Source organism: Ranitomeya imitator, chromosome 3 (assembly GCF_032444005.1).
Source record: "Ranitomeya imitator isolate aRanImi1 chromosome 3, aRanImi1.pri, whole genome shotgun sequence".
In the NCBI taxonomy this organism is placed as follows: Eukaryota; Metazoa; Chordata; class Amphibia; order Anura; family Dendrobatidae; genus Ranitomeya; species Ranitomeya imitator.
Genome location: NC_091284.1, coordinates 772,316,849 through 772,337,383, shown reverse-complemented (window position 1 = coordinate 772,337,383; position 20,535 = coordinate 772,316,849). Strand labels below are relative to the sequence as shown.

At 41.6% G+C, this 20,535-nt stretch overlaps 1 protein-coding gene across 1 annotated transcript in view; it reads right to left on the bottom strand.

Annotated features, from left to right (window-relative positions):
• Positions 1-477: 477 nt before the first annotated feature.
• Positions 478-20,535, bottom strand: part of ARHGAP20 (Rho GTPase activating protein 20) — a 230,983-nt gene continuing 210,925 nt past the window's right edge. Inside the window, exons 13-15 of the mRNA XM_069759069.1 lie at positions 19,645-19,834; positions 18,104-18,218; positions 478-3,803 (exon numbers count right to left, since the gene is read on the bottom strand). Of these exons, the coding sequence (XP_069615170.1) occupies positions 1,951-3,803; positions 18,104-18,218; positions 19,645-19,834 (2,158 nt within the window). The 3' untranslated portion in view covers positions 478-1,950. The remainder of the gene's footprint in view (positions 3,804-18,103; positions 18,219-19,644; positions 19,835-20,535) is intronic.

Below are 20,535 nucleotides of genomic sequence, written 5' to 3'. Positions count from 1 at the left end.
ACGGACTTCAGAAATTTTGTCTCATAATGAACCTTCCCTTATGTTTCTGCAAGGGATTTGGAGCTCAATCACTATGAAGATATTGTATATTACATAAATATTAGTGATGAGCGAGTATACTCGTTGCTTGGGTTTTCCCGAGCACGCTCGGGTGGTCTCCAAGTATTTGTAAGTGCTTGGAGATTTAGTTTTTGTTGACTCAGCTGCATGATTTATGGCTGCTAGCCAGCCTGAGTACATGTGGGGGTTGCCTGGTTGCTAGGGAATCCCCACATGTAATCAAGCTGTCTAGTAGCCGCAAATCATGCAGCTGCGGCAAGGAAAATTAAATCTCAGAGCAGTCACAAATACTCAGAGACCACCCAAGCGTGCTCGGGAAAACCCAAGCAACGAGTACACTCGCTCATCACTAGTAAAGATATACTCCAAAATAATGAGCACAGACTTTATTATCTAAAAACTACATGATAATAAGGATATGTTCACATTGAGCTTTTTTATTGTGTGTTTTAAAGCAGATTCGCTTCAAATTCCATGTCAGAAAACGCTATGAGTATACCTTGAGGCTATGTGCACACAGAGATTTTCAAAGAGTTTTTGGAGTACAAGCTGAGCGGAAACTTTCTAAATCCTCCTCCAAATCTCAAAACTCCTTAAAAACTTGGAGTTACTTCTTAGGAGATAACTGCACATGATGCCTTTTTTAATTTTTTACAGCAGAAGATGCTTCAGGAAACTCTGGAATTTTCGACCCTTGAAGTATTTTCGGTGTCATTTCCTGACTGTTTTTTCAGATTTTTTTTCGAGCGTTGTACCATAGTTTGTGTAAAGTCTTTTTACTGTTGTATTCCAGTCATTTTGCCACTCCATTGAATAATGAAGAACCTGCTAGAATTTAAGCAAAAACGATGGCAAAATGCTCCAAAAAACATCCAGTCACTCTCCGGATGTCTTTTGAGCTGTTTCATTGACTTGTACTGTAAAGTACACAATGTCTTCTAAGCAGAAAACACCAGAAGAATGGGGTCAGGTCACTTCTTTTAACAGCTTGGTGTTTTTGGAAACCTGAAGTGGTTAAAAAAAAAAACGTTCAAAAGCCTGAACATGTGCACAGCAAGTCATTTTTAAACCATAAATGCATATGTTCAATTTTTTGATAGATTTTTTTTTGCAATTTTCGTGGCAGAATCCACCTCAAAAAGACTGTGTGTGCGCACATAGCCTAAAACGTAGCATTTTGCCCCAGTCCATTGGAGATGACAGTGGTCTATGGCTGCTGGACAGGAGTGGGAGAATTGCCTCTTATCTGATGGCATCAACATCTCTTCTTCTGATTAATCGGCCTTGTGCGACATCACATGTGTGACGCAACGCACTGATAACTTCGAGCCAGGCAGACTAATCAAAAGTAGAGCTGTGGATGCTGTCAGGTAAAAGGTGGCTCTCTCGCTCCCGTCCAGTGGTCACAGGCCACAGTCGTGGCTGAAGAAATGGATGGTGCAGATCGACTTGCACCAACTCTAGTAGCAATTCACTTTAGGAAAAACTAAGAATGTGATTCCCAAGGAAGCCTGATATTTGGATCTGTATAAAGGAGACTTTGATCTGTAGTCAAGCCTCATTACTTAAAGTAAAAGACCTGCGGACAACAAGCCTTAATCTTCATCCTTCGTTCAGATAACACAAAATATCGCGCTCCCATACCTACATTGGAATGAGTATCAATGCATTCTGATAATGGTACACTTGTATTAACACGTTCGCTAAGAAAATCAAATACTGCAAATTTCTCATAAAAACACACTACACTCATTCACATAAATTAGACATTGATAAGACTTTTCCATAGTCAAAACGGATTCATAATATATGAATAAAACCATTAGTCTGTATATGAAATGGGATGTCAGGACCAATGAAGAGGGACAGTTGGGTTCTCTTAACCCAACCCTATACGTAGGATTCTTCTGCAAAAAATCTTTGGTCAATGTCTTCAAATTTTGGGTCACTACAACATTTTGTGTGCCAATCATCTCTGCCACCTTTAATGATAGGATTGTCACATTCTTGTGGATTTTTAATTTGCTTATGTATGTCGGACTGGAAGAATAAGTCTCCAGTATTGGTGCTTAGCTTCGGAGACACGCAAAAGTGTTTCTCCAAGTCGCAATTTGCAATCCTAATTCCAGTGTCCACATTGGAAGGCAGCACTTTATTCTTCTTAAAACTGGCCACGCGCATGCTGATATCCCTGGTGAGTGAGATTTTGGTTGTTTCATCTTTTGTGCGAGACAGGTCCTCGTCTGGCTGGAGGATTGAGTGTTCGCTAGAAGACTTTAGGCTTGGATTGAGAAGAATGGGCTCCTCCAAGCTGCAAGAGTTAGTTGACTTTCTACGGTTTCTCTGACCAAACAATGAAATGTTGTGACCGAGAAAAAAGGTTTGTGGCGATTGAGTGCTCTCTTGGCTGTGCGAAGATATTTCTATGTTGATGGAGACAGGAGATGGGAATACAAATGAGCTACAATCCACCCCATTGTCACCATTTCCATTTCTGTCAAGGACAACCTTGTCCCCTGCGCATGGTAAGAGCTTGTGACTACTTACTTCCTCACTATATTTACAGATGGAGATTTCAGGATCCTCCTCTTTATACCCTTTAAGTCTAAGTCCGCTATTGGCGTGTTTGGCTTTACACACAAAGTTTGGCACAGTTATTTGTTCCCTAAACAAGGAATCTTCTGAAATCTCCTGTATAGTTGATGATAGTATTTTTGTGGCATGGTCAGTATCTATTTTGTTTTTTTCCTCCTGCTTGTCCATCTTTTTTGAGGACCAATTTTTTACAGCAGATCGGCTATTTTTTATCCATGCAATGGATGGAGCGCTACCTGAAGCTTTATTATTTGAAAATTCAACTCCATCTTTTCCAGTAATGAATGTGGTACCATTATAAAGTGGTTTGCCATCTTCAGCAACCACAAATCCAGAAAAGGAATTATCTCCAAGGAAATCTGGACTGAATTCTACTTGTTTTTTGTGTTGCCGCAATGGGCAGTCCAAATGTGAAGGCACTTCATTTGAGTTTAACACTGAATATTCTGAGAACTGAGAAAAAGCGCTGTCCAAGGAACTCAATGAAGATCCTGAAGGAGATGTCGCAGGAGAAGACAAGCTAGAACAACTAGTCCGAGAACAAATGTTGAGTCTCAAAGCATTGGGTGGCAAGAGTCTATTGGGAGTGGTTTTTTTGTCACCTGGCTGCTTTTTATTACTATTTTTACTAACCTCGATACCCAAAGTCAAACTACGGTTTATAAGTTTTTGGCCTTCAACTTGAAGATATCGATGCTGCTCGAGATAATCATCAGCTGACTGAGACAGAAGAGCATCACAGCTTGTGTTGTTCTCATGTGGGGACTCATTAAGTTGACTGAACCTTGATGCCAAGATTCCAATAACTGGTTCTGAGCAACGCCTGTGTCGCCTCACATCAGTGGTAGAGGAGTACCCGGAAGTATTAGAACACAGAGAGTCCTCCTCAGATGGCTCATGTAATACTGATCGATGGTGGGAAATTGCTGAAATTGTCACAGATTGTGTATGAGTAGAACAAAAGGTCTGGTTCTCTTCATTAGAGACGTGATCCAGGTCACAATCACTTAGCGTCAAAACTGAATCTCTGCTTCTATTGTCATGACTCCTTCTTGTGGGAAGACCGCTGTATGGAGAATCTCCATCATCATTAAGTCCGTTCTCCAGGCTGTCATAGGAAGAGTCAATATGCTTAAAAGAACAGATATCTAAAGAAAAAAAAAGAATAAAAAAAACATGTTAAAACCAATTGTAAAGGACTAAAGCTACTGTAATAGGGTGTCTTAATTTGTACCAATAGTAAGTAGCAAAGATCAAAAAGATTCAAACTACTCTACTCCGATGTCCAGTTTGGTTTTTTGTAGCAGCTGGACCAGGGAACTGTTCACTTCTGCCCAATATCCAGGGCCCCTCTGCCTCTTAATAAGTCTATGACATGTTGATGTTGTAGGGCCAAGTAAGTGGTGCCAAGGATGCTAGGCAGAAAATTACCATGGAGGACAAAGCTGCATGTGGACCAAGGTAGCTTGAATATTTTTGCTCATTTATAAAAGTAATGTCTGGTACTTTGTTACAACCCCTATTCTAACTAAACTCATGTGTCATGGATGTTTATTTAAGTTACTAGATGGCGGCCCGATTCTATCGCATCGGGTATTCTAGAATATGTATGCGTAGTGTATAGCACAGCCCACGCAGTACATTGCGCAGCCCACGCAGTACACGTTGTATATTGCGCAGCCCACGTAGTATATTGCGCAGCCCACGTAGTATATTGCCCAGCCCATGTAGTACATTGCGCAGCCAATGTAGTATATTGCGCAGCCCACGTAGTATATTGCGCAGCCCACGTAGTATATTGCGCAGCCCACGTTGTATATTGTGCAGCTCACGTAGTATATTGTGCAGCCCACGTTGTATATTGCGCAGCCCACGTAGTATATTGTGCAGCCCACGTTGTATATTGTGCAGCTCACGTAGTATATTGCGCAGCCCATGTTGTATATTGCGCAGCCCATGTTGTATATTGTGCAGCTCACGTAGTACATTGCGCAGCCAATGTAGTATATTGCACAACCCACGTAGTATATTGCGCAGCCCACGTAGTATATTGCGCAACCCACGTTGTATATTGCGCAGCTCACGTAGTATATTGCGCAGACCATGTTGTATATTGCGCAGCCCACGTTGTATATTGTGCAGCCCACGTTGTATATTGCGCAGCCCACGTAGTATATTGCGCAGCCCACGTAGTATATTGCGCAGCCCACGTTGTATATTGTGCAGCTCACGTAGTATATTGCGCAGCCCATGTTGTATATTGCGCAGCCCACATTGTATATTGTGCAGCTCACGTAGTAAATTGCGCAGCCCACGTTGTATATTGCGCAGCCCACGTTGTATATTGCGCAGCCCATGTTGTATATTGCGCAGCCCACATTGTATATTGTGCAGCTCACGTAGTAAATTGCGCAGCCCACGTTGTATATTGCGCAGCCCACGTTGTATATTGCGCAGCCCATGTTGTATATTGCGCAGCCCACATTGTATATTGTGCAGCTCACGTAGTAAATTGCGCAGCCCACGTTGTATATTGCGCAGCCCACGTTGTATATTGCGCAGCCCACGTTGTATATTGCGCAGCCCACGTAGTATATTGCGCAGCCCACGTTGTATATTGCGCAGCCCACGTAGTATATTGTGCAGCCCACGTTGTATATTGCGCAGCCCACGTTGTATATTGTGCAGCTCACGTAGTAAATTGCGCAGCCCACGTTGTATATTGCGCAGCCCACGTTGTATATTGCGCAGCCCATGTTGTATATTGCGCAGCCCACATTGTATATTGTGCAGCTCACGTAGTAAATTGCGCAGCCCACGTTGTATATTGCGCAGCCCACGTTGTATATTGCGCAGCCCACGTTGTATATTGCGCAGCCCACGTTGTATATTGCGCAGCCCACGTTGTATATTGCGCAGCCCACGTAGTATATTGTGCAGCCCACGTTGTATATTGCGCAGCCCACGTTGTATATTGCACAGCCCACGTAGTATATTGTCCAGCCCACGTAGTATATTGCGCAGCCCATGTTGTATATTGTGCAGCCCACGTTTTATATTGCGCAGCCCACGTTGTATATTGCGCAGCCCACGTAGTATATTGCCCAGCCCACGTAGTACATTGCGCAGCCAATGTAGTATATTGCACAACCCACGTAGTATATTGCGCAGCCCACGTAGTATATTGCGCAACCCACGTTGTATATTGCGCAGCTCACGTAGTATATTGCGCAGACCATGTTGTATATTGCGCAGCCCACGTTGTATATTGTGCAGCTCACGTAGTATATTGTGCAGCCCACGTTGTATATTGCGCAGCCCACGTAGTATATTGCGCAGCCCACGTTGTATATTGTGCAGCTCACGTAGTATATTGCGCAGCCCACGTAGTATATTATATTGCGCAGCCCACATTGTATATTGTGCAGCTCACGTAGTAAATTGCGCAGCCCACGTTGTATATTGCGCAGCCCACGTTGTATATTGTGCAGCCCATGTAGTACATTGCGCAGCCCATGTTGTATATTGCGCAGCCCACGTAGTATATTGCGAACCCCACGTAGTATATTGCGCAGCCCACGTTGTATATTGCCCAGCCCACGTAGTATATTGCGGACCACGTAGTATATTGCGCAGCCCACGCTATATATTGCACAGTCCATGTAGTATATTGCAAAGCCCACGTAGTATATTGCACAGCCCACGCAGTCTATAGCAATGTGGGCGTACCATATCCCTGTTAAAAAAAAAAAATAAAAAAAAAATAGTTATATACTCACCCTCCGGTGGCCCCCCGGATCGAAGCGGTTACCGACGCTCCTCGTACGCTCCGGTCTGAAGAGTGCACCGCACGTCTTCATCTCGCGAGACCGCAATGCATGGAGCGGTCACCGGAGCGTCGCGAGGAGCGTCGGTAACCGCTTCGATCCGGGGGGCCACCGGAGGGTGAGTATATAACTATTTTTTTTTATTATTATTATTTTTAACATTAGATCTTTTTACTATTCATGCTGCATAGGCTGCATGAATAGTAAAAAGTTGGTCACACAGGGTTAATAGCAGCGTTAACCGAGTGCGTTACACTGCGGTCAACGTTGCCATTAACCCTGTGTGAGCGCTGACCGGAGGGGAGTATGCGGGCACCGGGCACTGACTGCGGGGAGAAAGGAGCGGCCATTTTCTTCCGGACTGTGGCCGTCGCTGATTGGCTGCGGCAGCCATGACAGGCAGCTGGCGCGACCAATCAGCGACTTGGATTCCATGACAGACAGAGGCCTCGACCAATGAATATCCATGACAGAAAGAAGGACAGACAGATGGACAGACAAATGGAAGTGACCCTTAGACAATTATATAGTAGATTTTGTATAAGAAGGAGGACATTTTTATAAACTAAAAAGGTTACTCATACTCCTATTTTTATCCCCCTCTCAAATGGTTCCCATTGATCTCTGTTTGCTCTGTGCAGGCAATCATTGACCCCAGTGATAATCAAGGTGTGGCAGGTATCATGCATCTGTCCTATCAATACAAATATCAGCTCAACGTGCAAAAAAGTGAGTCCTCACACAATTCTATTGACAGGACAAAAGTTATGGGTCTCAGAAAACGGACCACAAACGAAAATGTTTATTTTATTTTTTTTTACAAAGTTCTGAATTTTTTGAATTACTAAAATAGATGAAGTTCCTAAACTGATAGACTTATGTGCATAAAGAGGCTACAAGATTTCCCTGCAATACCTATTCGTGCGTAACAAAAACTGAAAGTGTACATAAAATATATGAAATCGAGCTAATTTTGCACACACCAATGATAAAAAAGAACAAAATTGTGCATGGGTGGAACATTTCTAAAATGTCTATAAGGGCTCGCTTATGCTAGCATACAAATCGGATGAGAGCAAAGCGAGAAAAAAATCGGATGTTATTCAATGAGGCCGTGCAGATCTGCAGATTTTTTTCTCAGCTGTATTCGGCGCGAGAAAAAAAATTGCAGAATGCTGCGATCTCACTCCGAAACCAGTACTGTGCGAGAAAAAAAATTGCATGCCATACGGGCCATCAGTACGACCTCCGATTCTTACTGATACATTACAATTCTGTAACATAGGAAACTGTAAATGGCCCTGTAAAAGATTAATAGCTGCTGAGTAAAAAAATGGACAGCAAATGAGATGCGTCAATTCTGGCACTTTGCCAAGCTGTTCCCGATTGCCCTGGTGTGGTGGCAATTGGGGTAATGGTAAGTGTGGTTGATATCAGCTGCAATTTCTTAATAATCACAGCTGGCATCAGGCCCTGGGGTTAAGGTACCTTCACACTCAGCAACTTTACAACGAGAACGACAACGATCCGTGACGTTGCAGCGTCCTGGATAGCGATCTCGTTGTGTTTGACACGCAGCAGCGATCTGGATCCCGCTGTGCCATCGCTGGTCGGAGCTAGAAGGCCAGAACTTTATTTGGTCGTCAGGTCGGCGTGTATCGTCATGTTTGACATCAAAAGCAATGACGCCAGCAATGTTTTACATGGAGCTAACAACCAGCGAGAACGATAAGTGAGTCGCCGTTACGTCACTGGATCGCTCCTGCATCGTTCTGGAGCTGCTGTGTTTGACGTCTCTACAGCAACCTAAACAGCGACGCTCCAGCAATCGGCTCGTTGTCTATATCGCTGCAGCGTCGCTGAGTGTGACGGTACCTTTAGTAATGGAGATGGGTCTATCAGGCACACCCATTACTAACCCAGTAATCAAAAAAACAAATAAAACACATAAAAAACACACAAAAAAAAACACATACTCAAAAATATTTTATTTGAAAAAACACCCACCCCACATTCCCTAGTTCATTAATTTATTATTTTCCATAGTCTAGCACAATCGGTGTCATCCACAAGTGGCTGCTTGAAAACATAAAAGGAGAGAAAAATAACAAGACAGTGTCCCTCATTCGCCAATTTCTAAAAAAAAAATTTCCCACACAGCTCTGACGCAATACAGCTTTCCCCGAATCCAGCCCCAGCGACTGTGAATAGCAGCAAGTAAAGTTACTGCCATTCACAGTCACCATTAACTGACGTCAACGCTAATCAGAGTTGTCGGCTTCCGCTGCGCTCTGCGAGACCCAGCAGCTCTGAACAGCCATGATGTCAGTAAGAATACTGCTGATCAGAGTCGCCGGGTCTCACAGAGGACAGCTGGACTTGCCGACTCTGATCAGCGGCATAGTTACTGGCGTCACCGCTGTTCAGAGCCCCCGGGTCTTGCGGAGCGCTGCAGGAGCCCACAACTCTGATTAGTGGGGATGTCGGTTACCGGCGACTGTGAATGGCTGTAAGTTTACCATGGCCAGATTCAGGGAAAGCTGGACTGAGTCAGATCTGCGTGGGAACATTTTTTAAAAATAAATTGGTGAACGAGGGACATTGTCTTGTTTTTTTCTCTCTTTATGGATTTTCAAGTATCCATTTCTGGACTAGAGCAGATCTGCATGACTTTTTTTTTCTTTTTTAATAAATTGGTGAACCAGGGAATGTGTGAGGGAGTGTTTTTTTTTTTAAATAAAATATTTTTTTGTGCGCATTTTCATTTTTCATTACTGGGTTACTAAAGGGGGGTGTCTGATAGACACCTCAACATTACTCCCAGGCTTAATGCCAGTGGTGTTTTTTGAGAAATCACAGCTGACATCAACCCCAACTACCATTACTCCGACTGCCACCACAACAGGGCAATCGGGAAGAGTCAGGAAAGTGACAGAATTGGTGCATCTCATGTGATTTTTAGGCTGGGAATGACCCAATAATCAGGGCCCTTCCCAGCCTGATAATATTAGCTCACAGTTAATAGGTTAAATAAGGCTAAACACCCTTTAGTGCCACATGAAAGGCACTAAAGGGTGCAAGTTTATTATATGTAGGGGGTTTGTGAAATCATACAACTATCTATACAAAAAAAAAAACTGACAAGCACCTCCTTAGTGTGAATAGGTGCAGGCTGCAATAACTGCACAATATGTAAAAAGAAAACACAGCTGCACTCTGTGAGGGCCAAGACCTACATAAACACTGGAAACATTAACTCCAAGCTGTACTGTTGCTCAGTAAGAAGTACTTACTAAAAAGCGAAGGTTCTTAGTGCATAAATTGGCCAATTCATGTGTGCCCATCAACCATGGCAAGGTGACACTTCTCTGATGGGTCCTATCCATGCCACTCTCATGCTAAAGCGCCTACAATAATGGACAAACATGTCTCTCTTGAGCTATGTCAGGTTTCTTTAGTATAGTTATAGGAGGTTATGACTGCCTCTAGTCTGACATTGCACTCCTCCCATTAACCTACAAGTGATTTTAACCAGTTCTACTTTACCACTCAAATTGCAGGCTTAGTGCCCGAGAGATTCGTTTGTCCATTATTGTAGGCATTTTAGCCTGAGAGTGGCATGTTCAGTAGGTTAAGAAAGTGGTATAATAGGACCCATCAGAGAAGCGTCACCTTGCCGTGGTTGATGGGTACACATGAACTGGCCAATTTATGCGCTAAGAACCTTCGCTTTTTTTGTAAGCATATCTTACTGAGTCACCTTACAGCTTGGAGTTAATGTTTCCAGTGTTTATGTATGTCTCGGCCCTCACAGAGAGCTGCTGTGTTTCGTATCTATCTATCTATCTATCTATCTATCTCTCCTCATGTCCATCTATCTATATATCTCATATCTATCTATCTATCCCATATCTATCTATCTATCTATCTATCTCATATCTATCTATATATCTCATATCTATCTATCCCATATCTATCTATCTATCTATCTATCTATCTATCTATCTATCTCATATCTATCTATCTATCTATCTCATATCTATCTATCTATCTATCTATCTCATATCTATCTATCTATCTATCTCATATCTATCTATCTATCTATCTATCTCATATCTATCTATCTATCTATCTCATATCTATCTATCTATCTATCTATCCTATATCTATCTATCTATCTATCTATCTATCTCATATCTATCCATCTATCTATCTATCTATCTATCTCATATCTATCTATCTATCTCATATCTATCTATCTATCTATCCTATATCTATCTATCTATCTATCTATCTATCTATCTATCTATCTATCTATCTATCTATCTATCCTATATCTATCTATCTATCTATCTATCCTATATCTATCTATCTATCTATCCTATATCTATCTATCTATCTATCTATCTATGTATCTATGTATCTACAGTTAGGTCCAAATATATTTGGACAGAGACAACATTTTTCTAATTTTGTTTATAGACATTACCACAATGAATTTTAAACAAAACAATTCAGATGTAGTTGAAGTACAGACTTTCAGCTTTCATTTGAGGGTATCCACATTAAAATTGGATGAAGGGTTTAGGAGTTTCAGCTCCTTAACATGTGCCACCCCTGTTTTTAAAGGGACCAAAAGTAATTGGACAGATTCAACAATTTTAAATAAAATGTTCATTTTTAGTACTTGGTTGAAAACCCTTTGTTGGCAATGACTGCCTGAAGTCTTGAACTCATGGACATCACCAGACGCTGTGTTTCCTCCTTTTTGATGCTCTGCCAGGCCTTCACTGCAGTGGTTTTCAGTTGTTTGTTTGTGGGCCTTTCTGTCTGAAGTTTAGTCTTTAACAAGTGAAATGCATGCTCAATTGGGTTGAGATCAGGTGACTGACTTGGCCATTCAAGAATATTCCACTTCTTTGCTTTAATAAACTCCTGGGTTGCTTTGGCTTTATGTTTTGGGTCATTCTCCAACTGTAGTATGAAACGATGACCAATCAGTTTGGCTGCATTTGGCTGGATCTGAGCACACAGTATGTCTCCGAATACCTCAGAATTCATTCGGCTGCTTCTGTCCTGTGTCACATCATCAATAAACACTAGTGACCCAGTGCCACTGGCAGCCATGCATGCCCAAGCCATCACACTGCCTCCGCCGTGTTTTACAGATGATGTGGTATGCTTTGGATCATGAGCTGGACCACGCCTTCACCATACTTTTCTCTTTCCATCATTCTGGTAGAGGTTGATCTTGGTTTCATCTGTCCAAAGAATGTTCTTCCAGAACTGTGCTGGCTTTATTAGATGTTTTTTAGCCTTTTTCTTCTTGATGCTTATGAGTGGCTTGCACCGTGCAGTGAACCCTCTGTATTTACTTTCATGCAGTCTTCTCTTTATGGTAGATTTGGATATTGATACGCCGACCTCCTGGAGAGTGTTGGTCACTTGGTTGGCTGTTGTGAAGGGGTTTCTCTTCACAATGGAGATTATTCTGCGATCATCCACCACTGTTGTCTTCCGTGGGTGCCCAGGTCTTTTTGCATTGATGAGTTCACCAGTGCTTTCTTTCTTTCTCAGGATGTACCAAACTGTAGATTTAGCCCCTCCTAATATTGTAGCAATTTCTCGGATGGGTTTTTTCTGCTTTCGCAGCGTAAGGATGGCTTGTTTCACCTGCATGGAGAGCTCCTTTGACCGCATGTTTACTTCACAGCAAAACCTTCCAAATGCAAGCACCACACCTCAAATCAACTCCAGGCCTTTTATCTGCTTAATTGAGAATGACATAACGAAGGGATTGCCCACACCTGTCTGTGAAATTGCCTTGGAGTCAATTGTCCAATTACTTTTGGTCCCTTTAAAAAACAGGGTGGCACATGTTAAGGAGCTGAAACTCCTAAACCCTTCATCCAATTTTAATGTGGATACCCTTAAATGAAAGCTAAAAGTCTGAACTTCAACTGCATCTGAATTGTTTTGTCTAAAATTCATTGTGGTAATTTCTATAACCAAAATTAGAAAAATGTTGTCTCTGTCCAAATATATATGGACCTAACTGTATGTATCTATCTATCTATCTATCTATCTATCCTATATCTATCTATCTATCTATCATATCTATCTATCTATCTATCTCTCATATCTATCTATCTATCTATCTATCTATCTATCTATCTATCTATCTATCTATCCTATATCTATCTATCTATCCTAGATCTATCTATCTATCTATCTATCTATCTATCTCATATCTATCTATCTATCTATCTATCTATCCTATATCTATGTATCTATCTATCTCATATCTATCTATCTATCTATCCTATATCTATGTATCTATCTATCTATGTATCTATCTATCCTATATCTATCTATCTATGTATCTATCTATCTCATATCTATCTCATAGCTATCCCATATCTATGTATCTATGCCATATCTATCTATCTCTTATCTATCTCATATCTATCTATATCAAATCTATCTCGTATCTATTTATCTATCCCATATCTATCTATCTATCTATCTATCTATGGTGCTTCCCAAAAAATTAGAATATCATGAAAAAGTTACTTTATTTTAGTTCTACAATACAAAAAGTGAAACTCATATATTATATAGACTCTTTACAAACAGAGTGATCTATTTCAAGTGTTTATTTCTGTTAATGTTGATTATTGTGGCTTACAGCCAATGAAAACCCAAAAGTCATTATCTCAGTAAATTAGAATAATTAGTAGAAAACACCTGCAAAGGCTTCCTAAGCGTTTAAAAAGGTCCCTTGGTCGGTTTCAGTAGGCTCCACAATCATGGGGAAGACTGCTGACTTGACAGATGTCCAGAAGGCAGTCATTGACACACTCTACAAGGAGGATAAGCTACAAAAGGTAATTGCTGAAGAAGCTGACTACACAGAGTGCTGTATCCAAGCATATTAATGGAAAGTTGAGTGGAAGGAAAAAGATTGGTAGAAAAAGGTGCACAAGCAACCGGGAAAACCGCAGCCTTGAAAGGATTGTTAAGAAAAGGCCATTCAAAAATTTGGGGGAGATTCACAAGGAGTGGACTGCTGCTGGAGTCATTGCTTCAAGAGCCACCACACACAGACGTATCCAAGACATGGGCTTCAATTTTCGCTTTCCTTGTGTCAACAGACAACGCCAGAAGCGTCTTACCTGGGCCAAGAAGAAAAAGAACTTGCTCAGTGGTCCAAGGTGTTGTTTTCAGATGACAGTAAAGTCTGGAGGAAGAGTGGAGAGACCACAATCCAAGCTGCTTGAGGTCTCGTGTGAAGTTTCCACAATCAGTGATGGTTTGGGGAGCCATGTCATCTGCTGGTGTAGGTCCACTGTGTTTTATCAAGACCAAAGTCAGTGCAGCCGTCTACCAGGAAATTTGAGACCACTTCATGCTTCCCTCTGCCGACAAGGTTTTTGTAGATGGAAATTTCATTCTCCAGCAGGATTTGGCACCTGTCTACACTGCTAAAAGTACCAATACCTGGTTTAAAAATGACAGTATCACTGTGCTTGATTGGCCAGCAAACTCGCCTGACCTTAACGCCATAGAGAATCTATGGGGTATTGTCAAGAGGAAGATGAAAGACACCAGACCCAACAATGCAGACGAGCTGAAGGCTGCTATCAAAGCAACCTGGGCTTCCATAACAGCTCAGCAGTGCCACAGATTGATCGCCTCCATGCCACGCCAAATTGATGCAGAAGGAGCCCCAACCAAGTATTGAGTGCATTTACTGAACATACATTTTGGGCTGTAAAATAATTTTTCAAGCTGGTGTCATAAAGTATTCTAATTTACTGAGATAATGACTTTTGGGGTTTCATTGGCTGTAAGCCATAATCATCAACATTAACAGAAATAAACACTTGAAATAGAACACTCTGTAATGACTCTATATAATGAGTTTCACTTTTTGTATTGAAGGATTGAAATAAATTAACTTTTTGATATTATAATTTTGTGAGAAGCACCTGTCTATCCTATCTATCTATCTATCTATCTATCTATCTATCTATCTATCTATCTATCTATCTATCTATCTATCTATCTATCTATCCCATATCTATCTATCCCATATCTATCTATCTATCTATCTATCCATCCCATATCTATCTATCTATCTATCTATCTATCTATCTATCTATCTATCTAGTATATAAAGCTAAATGTGTGCGTGTGTGTGTGTGTGTTTGTCCAGGATTGGCATCTGCACCGTCGCAGCTACAGCCACAGAATTTTGCACAGTCACACATCATAGGCTATGTTGTGAGGTGAAATTTGAACCCCGCGTGTTCCAATTCACCAAACAATTTTGCCCCTATCTACATAATGGGGAAAAGTGAAAGGAAAAGTGTTAGAGACAGATATGAACAAGGGGGACTTAAAGAATGAGAGCGATGGCGCCAAAGAGTATATACCGTACAGTTGCTAAGGTGGGACCCCGATATGGGATACTCACCACACTCGGGGATATGAACACACAAAATGCGCCACACACTACCACATGCTTGAACACATATACCACCCTCGGCACACATTTCACCACACATACACCAACCTCGCCTCATAAAAGTCGAAACACAAAAGTCACCGCTCAAAACTCGCCACGTGCAAAATTTGCCCGCAAAATTCACCACATGCAAAACTAGGTTCAGGCAAAACTAGCCACACGTGCAAAACTCACCTCATGGAAAACTCGCCACACGCAAAACTTGCACACGTGGAAAAATTGCCACATGCACAAAAGTTGCAACACATGCAAAAGTTGCCTCACACAAAACTTGCAAAACGCACCACACATAAAACTCGCCACACGCAAAACTCGCCATGCACAAAACTTTCTGCACACAACTTGCTACACTAACCTGTCACATGCAACTCGACACACAAAAAGTTGCTACACGCATGTCGCCACACAAAACTCATCTCACAAAAGTCGCTACAAGCATGTCGCCACACGCAACTCAACACACACAACTTGACACATGAAACTCACCCTAAAACACACACAAGTCTGGTATTATCCTTCAAAAATAAAAATCTGATTAATAAGCAGACAAACTACAAGAGCAACAAATATACCACATATGAGATACGGCAGCTGTCAGTCACATGACCTGTCTATTATGTGTATGTGTGAGCTAATATATACTGCCGGGGGGGAGGGCTTCCTGTTGGCTGGGGATTTATCAGGCTGCCAATTTAGCTTACAAATACTGAGGTAAAACTACTGACCAAATAACGCGTAAACGAGGTCTAATACAGGAGGAGATGACACACAGATATATACTATATACAGGGGAGATGACACACAGGTATATACTATATACAGGGGAGATGACACATAGGTATATAGAGGAGGAGATGACATACAGCAGGTATATACTATATACAGAGGAAATGACGTACAGGTATATACTATATACAGGAGATGACATGCAGGTATATACTATATATAGGAGGAGATGACAGACAGGTATATACTATATACAGAAGAGATGACATACAGGTATATACTATACACAGGAGAAGATGACACATAGGTATATACAATATACAGGAGGAGATAACATACAGCAGGTGTATACTATATATAAGGGAGATGACAAACGTATATACTGAGGGGAAAATGAGAGATGTGAGGTGAAAGTGAGAGGTGTGAGGTGAAAATGAAAAGGTGTGAGTGCAAAATGAGAGGAGTGAGGGAAAATAGTGGAGTGATCGGAAAATGACAGATGTGAGGTCGAAATGACAAGTGTTAGGGGGGAATGAGAGGAGTGAGGGGGAAAATGAAAGGTGTGAGGGAGAAAATGAGAGATGTGAGGGGGAAAATAAGAGGCGTGATGGGAAAATAAGAGAAGTGAGGTGCTATAACTAACCACAGATATTTACTATGCCCAGGCAACGCCGGGCTCTTCAGCTAGTCTAGGAATAAAAAAATGGAAGGCAGCACTCCAAGCTTAGCAAAAAATATAAGTGGACTTCATTGGGCTTAGCCGAAAAGTCATAAAATAAAGTCCACTTATATTTTTTGCTAATCCTGGAGTGCTGCCTTCCATTTTTTTGATTCCTGTATATTTGGCAAGTATATGGATTAGTTGCTGGGAGGCCTGTGCACCCACTTGATTGCATGTGCCATTTTTTATCTATCTATCTATCTATCTATCTATCTATCTCTGCACATATAACACCTAAACATCTGTCATTCTATTCCAGTACGTGTCACACTGATGGTACACATGGATGACACACGGATTCTACACATGGATGCGGATAGCACCGGTTCTGTTTATTGACAGTACTGGAAATATCAGGACTTAGATGCCTAAGATAGATCTACCCAAGATGGAGTTGAATTTGCCAGTTTATCCTGCGTGATTGAGGGCAGGCAGCAAAACGATGCCCATTTCCATCCAACACTAGAAAGCCTTCAGTTCCTATTGATGCCATCATGAAAGAGGAGCTGTATTTTTCACCTATGTCTTGCCTTTGCCCATAGGCATGCTGGAACCTGTAGTAAGAATCCCAAGAACAGTGACATATACTAGTGTCTGCCGAACTCCGGAGCAGCCATTTCTCCCTATCAATTATTCTATACATAGGTCTTGGGAGTAATATACGGTATAATCATGTGGTTTACCACCAATGTGGAGCTATACTTTACAAGAAATATGAGCCTATCACATCAGTTAACTATTCCCAGGCAGGAAATCTCACTTGATCACTAGGTGCAGTGTCCTCCTCATCCTCCTCTGTTCTGTGCGGTCATACACTACTGAGCTCTCCTATAAGTGTGTGTAAAATAACAGAAGATTGTGGAAAATTTAGCAGTGACTGAAATCCTTTCTACTAGGCGTTGTCCCACAGTCATGGTTTTTCCATCACAGATGATGCTTTTGCGCTTTTATATCATTAGGACATTAATCTCTTTTTTCAGTCTTTTATAGGATTTTAGCAATTTTCTTTTCAATTGCTTCTGTTAGAAATTGGTGCATATAAGGAACACTCCAGATAAAACCGATAGATTGTGCTATACCTGGTGCAGGACATAGGGGAATGGGGCATGATGGCAAATAATTCCAAGAATGCCAAAAAAAAAAGAGTCCTGCACCGTCCCTTCAGTTCCTGAGTTTTCCTTTAATAGGGATTCTTTCCTTTAATTAAGCTATGTTCACACTGACTTTTTTTCAGAACTTTTTTGAGTTAAAACTGCTTACAAATTTTTTTAAAAACTTCTAATTCACTTCTTTTATTTTCCTTAAGGTTTCCTGAGAATAATGTTAAGTATAGAGAATGGGTGGCTTCCAGAGGAAGCCACCCAAAGAATGAGAATGTCACTTTTTTTCAACTTCTTCAAGGTTTCCGAACACTCAAGTGATTAAAAGAAGTGATGTAAGACGGAATTGGGCACTACGAGGTCGTTTTGACATTGCTGTGCACTATGTTCATTTTACAGGCTACTTTTACGGAGCCTTTTCTGGCAGATTTTGGGCGGAATATGCCTTAAAGAGACGCATTGTACACATACGCCAAGGGTATACCTAGCGGTATGTACACATGGCATTTTATAATTCGTCATTATTTATAGGAATGCTACTTACCTGAGCTATCCTCTCTGTTATCATCCTTAGATAACAAACTGGCATATAACAATGAAATATCATCTCCGAAAGTTGGGCAATAATTCTCTATCAGGAACTGCACAAGCACCGACATCTGGAAGGAAGGAAGAAACACGTTCAGAGATGATTAGACCTGGCCAAATGTGTGTGCATAGATGGCCATACACAACCGCACAATGGGACAAGAGTAGTGATGAGCGTGCTCGGATAAGGTGTTATCCGCCATGCTCGGGTGCTGACCAAGTGTCTTCGACAAGCTCGAATAATATGTTCGGGTCCCCGCACCCATATGTCTCGTGGCTGTTAGACTGCCGCAACACATGCAGGGATTGCCTAACAAACAGGAAATCCCTGCATGTGTTGCGGATGTCGAACATATTTTCGAGGATGCTGAAGACACTCAGTTAGCACCCAAGCATGCTCGGATAACATCTTATCTGAGCACACTGGCTCATCACTACTAGTGATGAGCGAGTGTACTCGTTGCTTGGGTTTTCCCGAGCACGCTCGGGTGACCTCCGAGTATTTATGACTGCTCAGAGATTTAGTTTTCATCACGGCAGCTGAATGATTTACAGCTACTAGCCAGGCTGACTACATGTGGGTGTTGCCTGGTTGCTAGGGAATCCCCACATGTAATCAAGCTGGCTAGTAGCTGTAAATCATTCAGCTGCCGGGATGAAAACTAAATCTCCGAGCAGTCATAAATACTCGGAGGTCACCCGAGCGTGCTCAGGAAAACCCAAGCAACGAGTACACTCGCTCATCACTAAGGCTACGTTCACATTAGCGTTGCGCGCCGTTGCGTCGGCAACGCAACGGCGACGCAACGCGTGACGCACCAAAAACGCGCGCAAAAACGCTGCGTTTTGCGACGCGTGCGTCGTTTTTTGCCGAAAATCGGACGCACGAAAAATGCAACTTGTTGCATTTTCGTGCGTCCGATGCTAGCGTCGAAAACGACGCACATGTCGAAAAACGCAAACAAAAAAACGCACGCGTCCCCTATGTTAAACATAGGGGCGCGTCGCCGCTGCGTCGCCGCTGCGTCGCCGACGCAACAGCGACGCACATTAGCGTAACGCTAATGTGAACGTAGCCTAATCACTACACAAGAATCCATTTTTCTCCCCTATCTGTTTCCCTCCTCAATAATTGAGTGATTGGACACTCACTGGGCTCCATCTGATGATGGAGTTTCCAGGCATTACACACAAGAAACCTTCCAGAAGCACTGGTTTTGGGATTCTTTGGCAGTGCTCGAAGATATTTTCCGATTCTTCACCTTTATCGAGAGAGGTGGCAAGCAGGGTATTAGACTTTTTTTTTTCTAATATATTATTATGTTCACTTTTGACTCTCGAACGTAAAAAAAAATTACTAATTTAAATTGAGAAATAGAAGCACGGGTTGGGTGAGGAACCCCGTGAGAGCTGTTAGAACGGATAGAAATTTAAACTTAGAAGTAGAAGGATCTCAAGGACTTTGCCTTTTGTTTTTCTCTTTTTAAACATTTTTACCTTTCTGGTGAATTCACTCTCTACCTCTGGGCTGGAAGGGTTGGGCAACCACAGAAGGCTCGGAGAGATGCACACAGCAAGATTGAATGCCGTCATTTGGTTGCTTTCAGAACGCTGCTCAATACAATGTAGGACTCCGAAGACATAGCTCAGCAGTGTGATATTCACTGGTGGGAGCTTCTCTAGCAGCCTGGAATAAAAAAAAAAGACATAATGCCAAACTTATATTTTTTTTTCCTTTTATACTTCAAAAACATTTTTTTTTTATCTTTTTCATTGTGTAGCCACATTCCGAAAGCTAGAACAGTTCTATAATTCTGTCATTGTAGCCTTATAAGGGCCATTATTTTGTAGTTTTTGCTTATAATATTTTTAAATTACTTTTATTCATTCCTTGGTAGAGTGGAAAGAACGAAAAAAAAGGGTTTTTTTTATGCTTTGAATGTTTGCTTTTTTTTTGGGTTCTCCAAGGCGGAAAACTGACATGTTCATTTTATAAAACAAGATGTTGTGACACTAACTATGTCGTACCTCAGGGGTGTCAAACTGCATTCCTCGAGGGCTGCAAACAGGTCATGTTTTCAGGATTTCCTTGTACTGCACAGGTGATAATTTAATCACCTACACAAATAATGAGTTGGTGATTAAATTATCACCTGTGCAGTACAAGGAAATCCTGAAAACATGACCTGTTTGCAGCCCTCGAGGAATGCAGTTTGACACCCCTGTCGTACCTTTTAATTTTTTTTCAACATTTTTTTTTTTAATTTTGCATGGGAATAAAGTTTTTTTCTCTCCACTTTATGATTTTTTAAATAATGTACTTTGGGTCTTGAACTTATGATTGTCTGATCCTTCTTTATTGCAGTGTCTTATGTCTGTTAGTGTTAA